The sequence below is a fragment of the Medicago truncatula genome, chromosome 2 (genome assembly GCF_003473485.1).
Source record: "Medicago truncatula cultivar Jemalong A17 chromosome 2, MtrunA17r5.0-ANR, whole genome shotgun sequence".
In the NCBI taxonomy this organism is placed as follows: domain Eukaryota; kingdom Viridiplantae; phylum Streptophyta; class Magnoliopsida; order Fabales; family Fabaceae; genus Medicago; species Medicago truncatula.
In genome coordinates this window covers 42960594-42970820 of record NC_053043.1, presented here as the reverse complement: position 1 = coordinate 42970820, position 10227 = coordinate 42960594, and the positions used below count along the sequence as shown (strand labels likewise).

The following is a 10227-nucleotide window of genomic DNA, read 5'->3' as shown; positions in this document are numbered from 1 at the left end:
TGTCCCAAATTCAAATGATGTGCTATGAAAATCTTGAATACGGGAGTCCAACACCAACCAAAATTCATTCATAATGTTGTTACAAAAGGATTACTAGGAACAGCTTTAGTACACAACAGCGTCAGCAAATATATTATGTGAAAGAAATTGAAAGCTAACTTCTAGGCACTAAATTTTGATATTGAAATAATCTGGGTCAAAGTGATGCAAACGTACATATCCATCTTCTCCTCCACTTGAAAAACTACAAAATAAGAAGAATGTGAGATATAGTCTTAGTTCAACAACGTATAATCTGAAACAATAATTTAATCTCAACAAATGTGTCGATTACTACTACATTGATCATCTTCGATTACCAAAATGTTGGAATATTCACACTCCTTATCCATGATAATTACATAATACAGGAAACATTACCAAAATGTTGGAATAATCACACTCCTTATCCATGATAATTACATAATACAGGAAACCGATGTCTAGCTTAAATCCTTAAAAATGTCTGGCATAAATCATTTGAATAAGCACACTGCTTAGCATAAATTTAAAAGATCCATCAAATTGGAAGGTTAAATGGGGGCACCGCATGGCATCAGACAAGTAAAAATGAACAATTTCGCCTGTTTATGATTAACTTGTAAATTAGAACAAGGCTATATTCCAATTATTGATCAATCCGTCCTATATCCTTAGGAAATATTTCAAGGTTTCCATGGATTTTACTTTGTTGTGAACAAGAGGTCCCCAACACTACAGCAAAATCGTATTTTGAAAAGAAACAGCATCAATGAAGGATTTTCTTATCAATGCAATATAAAGAAGAAAAATTGAGCATGGTTGGCCAAACAATCTAAAATCTGTTGATATTTATTACGCAATATGCCTATTAGACAATCATGCAAGTAAATAGCATAAGGAAAAATATTGAAATTTCAAACAATTATGCGAATCGGGTTTTGTTTCTTGAAAAAATGTGAATCAATGGTGGATATAAATTCTGCTAGTAAGGCATTAACATAATCACGGTAGCCCATTTTTCCAATTCATCAGTGAATTGCAGATCTCCAACAGTAAAAATATGATATGCTGCAACACAGAAAGAGGTGAAGATTAAAAATAAAGGATGTACCTTTTTCCATCAGGGTTGAAGGCAAGTGCATTAATCGGTCCAAAATGCCCTTTCACACCCCCAATTTCTTCTTGAAGAATCTAAACAAATGAAACAAAATAAGAAATATGAAAAATAGACACCTTCAAGAACTTGAAATGGTATTGGAAGGAAAACTATCTACCTTATCAAAGAACTTGGCTTCAAACTTTCCAGCACGATGATCAGTTGTTGTGACAGCTGATGCATCCTGACCACCTCCAAGTACCACCTACAAAATAACACAGGGTAAGGAATAGAGAAAACCAAACAATGACTGGAGTAATACACGTACCAAATAACAGTAAAATGAAAACTGAAGTAGATATCAGAATTTATTGCAATGTACTATTAAACAATTGGGATATTTAAAAAAAGGGCAACCCGGTGCACTAAAGCTCCCGCATACGCAGGTCCGGGAAGGGGTCCCACCATTTGGTGTATTGTACGCAGCCTTACCCTGTTTTCACACAAGAGGCTGTTTCCAGGACTATTAAGCAATTGGGATATGCAGAAGAGAATTTTGTAGTTTATGGAGAATAAATTCACACCAAGAAAGAAAGGTGTTGGGGTATTATGCAAATTTTTAACCAGCTTCCTAAACAAATAGGACACCTTTATGCAGGAGAAAGACATTGGGAGTGTTTGTTTGAAGGTTAAAAATTACATTCCTGGGAATACATGGGTGGATAATGAGTATACCCATGTTTTTTACAAGATTGATAAACAATTATTCCTGGGTATGAAGGTTCTTGGGAATAGAATAACTTCCCATAACTTCCAATATTCCCATGTTAAAGGGTGGGAAAGTGGATTCCTATTGAATTTTATATATTTTAAAAAAAAAAAAAAAAAAAAAACTTCCAAATTTCCTAGGAATGTTACAGAATGCGCCAAACAGTTTTTTTTTTAAAATACCCAAGAATCAAACTCCCAACATTATATTCCCGGGTATGTTATTCCTAGGACTAATTTTTAAGTCCTTCAAACAAACTCCCCCATTAATTATTACTTGAATAGATTAGCAAAGTTATTTATATGAATATCGGGACACGACTTAAATTAAACAATTGACAGTACAGAAATACATACATGATCAAGAAGAGGTGACATAGTAACTGCATTGACAGGGCGTTCTGTCACATATGTCTTGACCAGAGACAATGTTCTGCTATCCCAAATCTAGTTAATAGCCAAAAAACATCCATTAGTATTGCAAAAAAGAAAGGAAACAGGTTAAGTGGACTGCAATAATATCATGGTATGTTACAGAAGATAAAAAAAAAAGTAAATAAAATGATGATGATACCTTAGCAGACTTATCAAGGGATCCAGTGCAGAAATGGGAACCGTCAGCAGATTTGGCGAGTGATGTTATTGTCTTTTTGTGGCCCAATTCCTTGTCTGACTCCTTTAGTAGTTTTCCGGTCTGCAAGCAAGTCAAACAGAATGAAGTAGTTGTAGTTGGTGGAGAACTGGAGATAGTATTAGAGACTACTTGAGCTTTATTTGGGAGTTTGGAGGGGAGGAGGAAGGAAAGGCTTTGGGGGGAGAAAAATATAGGGGAAAATTGAGAAATTTTTCACAATTTTTGAAAGTATTTTTTTAGAGAGTGATAAATTAATGTAATTAATATATTTTTAATTTTAAGAATATTATAACAACGTATATTAAAATTGAAGAATTCATATAAACCCTCCTCCAATACAATTTTTTAGTTCCCCCAAATGAGGAGGGTTTTCTATTTTGAAGAAAAATAATCCCACCAAAGCCCCTCCTCCAATGTCCTCTATTTCTTCCACTCACTCCTTCCTTTTTTTTTTCAAGCATTTCCTTCCCTTCCCCTTCAAACTCGCAAACAAAGCCTTAGTGTTTGCAACAACAACAACGAGAAGCAAGCCTTATCCCACTAAAGCACACAATAATGTTCTATCATATACCATATTCATATGCATCTCAGAAATCTCTAAATCCTTCTTATTAGTTTCTCTTATAGTTTTTCTAGCTCTTCCTATGCCTCTAGTGAATTGTCTATCCTCCATCTAATTTACTCTCCTTACTGCATAACTACAGATCTCCTCTCTACACGTCCAAACCACCTAGGTCACCAACTCTATCCCTAACTGTAAAATTTCGTCGAATCTCTATCACATGGACCGTGTGTGAGTGTTTACAAAATAAATAAAAATAGGTAATAAGAAGCAAGACCTCACCTCAGAATCCCAAATACGAATGACAGCATCTTCTCCGGCACTGATAATGGTTTTGTTTAGTGGTCCCCAAATGGCTCTATTGATTCTTCCCTGAGGACCCTTAATTACAAGCAAAGATTCCGCAGTCTCTGAATAGAACAAACAAACATTGGCATTAGCATCAGTAGTTGTCAAATTTGGACAGACATAATAACATCAATAAAGCACAGACACATTGGTGCTTACGGTCAGAGGGATCTTTAGCAATGCGTTTAACATGAATAGCCGAAGAAAGTTCCATAAACGGATCGGTAGTAATAACAGCAAGCTTATCACCAACAGAGAAATCGACAGACCTAGCAGGAGAATCAAAATTAAAAGTAAACAACTGCTGACCAGTCTGCACATTCCACAACTTAGCAGTCTGATCAGCACTGCCGGTAATAAGCCGACCGGAATCACGCGAAACATCACAACACCAAACAGCACCGTTATGACCACGGTAAGTGCCGAGACGTTCGCCGTTATCGGCAAACCAAACGGTGGGATTGTGATCTTTAGCACAAGAGAAAAGAAGATCGCCGTCACGGTTGTACTTGAGGAATGTTAATGGCCTCTCGTGGCCTTTCATCAGAATTGGTCTCATGGTTATGAATTGTTAATTGCTACAAAGAAGGAAAATAAAAGATTATAAGTTGAAATTGTTACAATTGAATTATGAAATCAATATCGGAAAGGAGAACCTACCTGGACAGTGAATTTTCTTGCGACGGACGATGAGTTCCTCCGTTTTCCGGTGAGGAGAGAGTTGAGTTCAGTGCGACAGCGGCTGAGATGTTGTTTTAGGGTTTGTTTTTCCGAATCGCAAACCTTCTAATGAAATGGGCTGACGGATTGGGCTTGCGTTTATTTTTTTATTTATTTTTTTAATTTATACACTATCCGTGTAAAATTTACATTTTTTAAATCGATGAGTTCAGATATATTTATTCATCGATTTACAAAATTTATTTTCTCTCAAAAAAAATGATTTTCTATTCTTTAAAAAAAAAAAAATATATATATATATTTTGTCTGGTTTTAAACTCATGACCTCAACTTTAGCTATTATACTTCATTGAAATGATGTTTGCATTATTTTTTTTACACGTGTATATAAATCAAACTTTATGTTTTTCAATAAAAGAGTTGGTATCTTATTTTATAGTTAAAATTAAAACTCTTTTGTTTTTAATACAATGTTATATCCAACTATAACATTGAATCTCTATCGAGAAATGTAGGAAGTTTATATTCCTTAAAAAAATGTAGGAAGTTTATATTTTTTTTTTGACAAAAATAAACGATATTCATTCATTCAAATTGATAGAGTATATCGATATAATATAAATTTAAATTCGCTAAAAACAAAAATGATGAATCTGTGTACAAACTCACAACATCCATGTTAATAGCATAAAACGGCAAAGTACATATGCCTACAAATATGACTAATACGACTATATTCATGTCTCCAGAATACTCATGTCTCCTGATCTGCAACGTTGACGACGCCAAAGTCATTGTCATTGAACGGATTTGCACTTGCTCAAAGTTAATCTTTCAACCTGAATCAAATAAACACCGCACTAAGACGAGAAATCAAAAACACATCGCACAAAGACGGGAAATCAAAACAAACAGAGTCGTTCAGAGACGACGAAATCGCAAAAACAAACGAAAGAAAGTAGAAAATATGTGAAATCGCTTATTGAATTAGAATAGAAGGAAAAACAATTCAGAGGGGTGATTTTTGAGTCAAAATTGACCCTAAATCACCCCTCTAGAAAGAAGAAGAAGAGAATGGTGACGGCTAGGGTTTGAGAAGGAGAGAAGAGAGAGAGAGAGGAAGGAAGAGAGAGATGATAAATTTTATATCCTTTTAACCGTGAATCTCTACAAAAAATATTTCGAGCACGAAAAATAGATTATCCTATTTCAATCAGATTTTTTCATACGCAAACATTAGAGATCAAACTCTTTAGCACTTTTTTTAATGACCAATATTAATAATTAGTTGTTGTGTTAGTTTTTTCTTCCCGATACATATTTGAATTTAGGACCTCCAACTCTTTTCTCCTCAAATTAATTAGACTATCCAACCCTCTACCATTTACTTAAGGAATTCATGTCAATTACCATTTGAAACAATTAACTATTGATAAAAAAAAAAATATTATGTTAAAATTGTATTTTTTTTTTTAAAGTTCAAAATTGTGTTATGTTGACAATAATGATTTATGCCAACAATATATTTATATATTTTATTAAAAACAAATTATATTGAAACTCAAATGACTCATTGTCAAAAGACCATAATTCTATAATTTGAGGGAAAAACCGATTTCATCTTTATTGGAATTCACAAATAGATACTCCGTCCGTCCTAAATCATGTGTCATTCTAACATTGATCTCATTTCTCCAAACCCAACAAACATAAATCCTAGAAAGACTACTCAAAATATCTACACAAGTCTGAGTCACTCTACAACAGTGACAATAGAAAAAACATTTGCCTTCGCAACATAGTGAGATTCATACTCGATCACAGTATCCTTATGTTCTTGCCTTTGATCCATCGTGTAGCTTCTAGAATGTTCTTATCTTAATAAGATCACGAAGCCATGTTTTTTATCACCATGTTGAAGCCATAAGGCCCTAGCTCTTTTTAACTCCAAAATATTTACTCACTTTCCATTCTTTAATTATAATAAGATAAGATAAGATTCATCGCATCTTTTTTACCACTTAAAGAGACTAGTAGCCAGGAATCAATCCAATCTGGACTTAATATGATGTTGTTCGTGGTGGTTATTTGCCCAAGTGCATGGATCTCCCTTATATCCAAGATCTTGTTGGTCACAAATATTCAAAGTATTTCTAAAACAAGAGGCCGGATTGGGGACAATAGGATTTTCCCCACTTTTTTATATTGTTCACGACAATGTTTTTTTGTCTTTTTGCCTGGTTTGCATCTACAATACCAATAGTAGATTGGTCCAAATACTAAGGAATTTAAGCCCTTTATTGATGGTCATGATCCTTTCCATGACCTCGCTCCATACACATTCAAACATGACGAGATTCATGCAAAAATAAAAGTGTAAAAATGTAAGCTGATCACTCATTTATTTTGTAAAATATGAGAGTGCACACACCCATCGATTAGGTCTATTGTGATTCAAAAATCAATGAACATGCTTACATATGAAATCGAGTTTTAATAAAGCACAAACTTCATCATTAAATTTAGGGTTTTGCTAGAGTGCCTTGAGATACTCTTTAAGGAACCTAAATTTAGAAATGATTGATTCAAAAACTCAAATATTATAAATTTCAATGCATTAAATACATAGATTGCTAACTTTACTACTCCTCTCTCTTTTACCTATTCATCACCTATTTTCCTTTAAGAACGATATGTTTTGTTATGAACAACTTTTTGGTTGTTCATAAATGAAAGAGAAATTATATTAAAAGAGACTAAAACCTACAACTACACTATTTTAATATAACTAAATTCTTCATTTGATAATGATTACCATTCCATTATTTATAGCATTGACATTCTAACAACTTAGTCAAATGACATCTCTAGATCCTTCTTGAGAGCCTGACTGATCACCTAATATAACTTGAACTTATATCATTCTAACGGGCATATCTTAGATCATTACATGTTTACTCGATAAATAAGCTATTAAAGTTACTATACATCATAGCCTTTTATTTTGTTTTGATTTTAAAGATTAATCACAATAACTATAGTGAAAGGGAGAGTGTAAGTCACGTTATGATTAATTGCTAACCATTGCCCTTAATTTAAAACCCTAAGATCAAAACAAAATCAAAGGTTATGATACTTACTAATGCAGTAAGCATATCCTTCTCTTTTCCTTTATTATCTTCCCTCTCTTCTTGCACCCCTTCAGTTTTTCACGGTTACCAATTGCTGCCACCAACATTGGTTTTAATATTTTCTCATGATTCCAATGTGTATTGACTGTGCTGTGCTTCCTCTCTCTCACGTAAACCATTCATATTCGTTCCACCAATTAGTATACTAGTATCACCCAGCTATTCCTTCTTTATTCTAGAGACTGCATTACCACCAGAGTAACCTAGACAGATACATCCAGAAGTAGAAGCCAACAATAAGCAATACCTTCTTATTTCAAGTAAGTTTCTTTCTGAAAATGTTTTACAAGATGATCTTACTCCTCTTTAGGCCCATGTCTGTAGTAAATAAGTGTACTAAGAGCTATGTTTTTAATGAATGATGTATCACACACGTATCACATCCTATATTTTTTATTGAATGATGTATCACATACATATATATTGAATTATATATCAAGTGTTAGCCAAATTCTTCACAGCCGAATGCAGATGAAATTTCTGAACCAAAGGATGCCACGTATATCCAACCTATTTTGGAGATTACTGCTGATGAACGTCTCAATGTTGATATATACATCTCAAGAGAGAACCATAGAGAAACATTTGGATTTTTCTCCCAAAGGAGATCAAATTACAAATTATGATATTGTCGAGACTGAAGAGCTTGCTTCAATTACCTTTTCTCAAGAGTCAAGACTCTTGTAATTCCAAGGTAGTAGAGCATTTGGAAAAACTAAAGGTCTTGTTTAGTCACAACTTTGAGATAATTTATTCTGACGTTGCCATCTACAACGAACTTCTCCAAGTGGTTAAAGATCTTCAGGACTTCAAAATGTACTTGAGTGGTGTCAACCTAGGTATTTTCACTGCAGTACAGATTATTGTAAATAGCCTTCGTATTGACATCCCTTTTATCACCAACAAGAGCACGACACAATTTTTCAAATGCTCAGATCACTCATTGATGAGAAGAAAGCTGCTGAAAAACGCTGCGAGGAACTCTTGAAAGACAAGCAGGATTTTGACATTAAAATAGAACATTTGGAGAAGGAACTTCAACTTGCAAAGGAAGGAAGGGAGAAGACTATGACAGATTTTAAAGAAATTCTAAATTTGAGGGATGGAGCTTTGTCGAAATATTTTGATGAATCTCCAAAGGGAATACAAATTCTGAAAAAGCTAAATTCTCATGAGGAAAACAATAGGATAGCTGTTGGGAAAAAGAGCTCTTTGACAGAGTCTTGGACGACTATCCAACACTTATTTTACCCAAAAACAATGTAATATTTTATTTATCTGCTAATATACTTTGTTGAATGCGTTTTCTGTATTTGAACAATCGTCTAATTTTTTTTCCTGTTTTTAACTCCTTGTCGTAATTATGATTTGATTGTTATTAACTTTGTGTCTTTGTCAGTCAAAACAAACTTAATTTAGTTTTGCCGGTGGGTGATGTAAATGCAAATTTACTTATAGCCTCAGCCACTTAATCATAACATTGGCCGATAAATATCGCTTTTTTCACCGTGTACAACTTAGCTTTTCGTCATCGACATACATTTCAGTAGATCATAGTTCAATTGTTAGTTGAAGACTGTCTATAGCCATCTGCTTTCATTTTTTGCACTTATTTGGCCATATAATTCCTTTACTAGTGTTCTGCTAGAAAGGTGAATTTGCACTAGGTGTATCTGTAACAACAATTCCCTTTCTTCTTTGTTGTTACAGATTTTGCATCGACTGTGACGTTAAAAAATATATTTGGTTTAGGTGAAATCTACATTGTTTGTTAAGATCTCGAGTATATTTTTGTTATGTGTTTTACATTTCAGTTTTGGCCTAAAGCTAGGGCCATAATAGTTTACCTATAAATGTACTCTTACTTTTCTGTATCTTGAATTATTATATTTTCAATAATGCAATCACCCTTTGTTACCTTTAAGATAATAGTTATTCAAAGAACCAGGTGAAAATGGCTGATGGAGTAGGGATGGACTCTTAAGTGTTGGGAATAATGTGAACAAAAACTCTGCAAGCATAAAAAATTTGACCTGTCTGTCAACCTAAAGTCATCGCAACAATTTCTGCTTAATAAGCTATATTATTTAAGTTTTTATTAGAAGTTGTTTCTCTAGTAAAAGATAAAATAAAGTCAAACAATTTTTATATAAGTTATAAATTGTTTTCATAAGCTATCTTGGAGAGCTTATGAAAATAAGTTGGAAATAGTTTATAGATATGTCGTAAGCTATATGCAATTTTTCATAAGCTCTCCCAAACATTCTCGAAAATCAGAGTCTCACAAGTGCTTGCAAGTTTCTTTTATTTTCTTTGGAGAAGGAGTGTTTGATTGTCACAGCTTCTGTTTTCTGTTATGATTTTAACTCTTAAATTGATCTACATGATCATGCTTATTTGTTCTATACACATTATTTTGTTAGTGTTTATTCCAGAACCATTTCAAATGTACTCTCATACTGTTAATCTCTTGAAAATTCAGGTAATCCAGCTTTAAGGCATGGTAAACCAGGATCAGGTGTTGGTCATTTTCAAGTTGATTATGCAATTAATGAATTTAAGCAAAGGACTCTCTATTTTGGCCTCAGCAACCTTGCTTCATGAAATCCTTAGACACAGACCATTTGTTGTAATGGTCTATATTAGAATTTTCGCAAAACTACATAATGATTTGAGATGGTATTAATGTGCGTGTTTTTCCACTTTTATCCATAAAAATAAGAGATGTTGTAAAATTAAGGTATTTTATTGATAAAGAAGAAGAATAAAATGGTGAGAAAAAAAAGTTTAAGTGAGAGTAAAATTGAAAGAGAAAATGTTCCAACAAAACTTAGTAGCTTTTTCCATGCAAATTTCAATATTTAAAAATTCGATAATTTAATTAAATAAATAAGGAATAAATTTTAAATAAAATAGTTTATATAAG

At 33.2% G+C, this 10227-nt stretch overlaps 1 protein-coding gene across 1 annotated transcript; it reads right to left on the bottom strand.

Moving 5' to 3' along the window:
- On the bottom strand, positions 1-4251 carry LOC11422623 (eukaryotic translation initiation factor 3 subunit I). The gene is made up of 8 exons (XM_003596866.4): positions 4090-4251; positions 3589-4007; positions 3364-3491; positions 2460-2579; positions 2243-2332; positions 1296-1382; positions 1133-1212; positions 1-244 (listed from the first exon to the last, which is right to left on the bottom strand). Exons 2-8 carry the CDS (start codon positions 3986-3988, stop codon positions 169-171), a joined length of 981 nt encoding a protein of 326 aa, XP_003596914.2. The 5' UTR covers positions 3989-4007; positions 4090-4251; the 3' UTR covers positions 1-168.
- Between the last annotated feature and the right edge of the window lie 5976 nt (positions 4252-10227).

What these genes read in the sequence shown, in the direction of transcription:
- LOC11422623 (XM_003596866.4), bottom strand. Translation starts at nt 3,988, where the DNA reads ATGAGACCAATTCTGATGAAAGGCCACGAGAGGCCATTAACATTCCTC. An exon ending in TTCGTATTTGGGATTCTGAG is followed by an intron (nt 2,580 to 3,363) that starts GTGAGGTCTTGC and finishes ACTTGCTTGCAG; the next exon opens with ACCGGAAAACTACTAAAGGA. An exon ending in TGTCACCTCTTCTTGATCAT is followed by an intron (nt 1,383 to 2,242) that starts GTATGTATTTCT and finishes GTTATTTTGTAG; the next exon opens with GTGGTACTTGGAGGTGGTCA.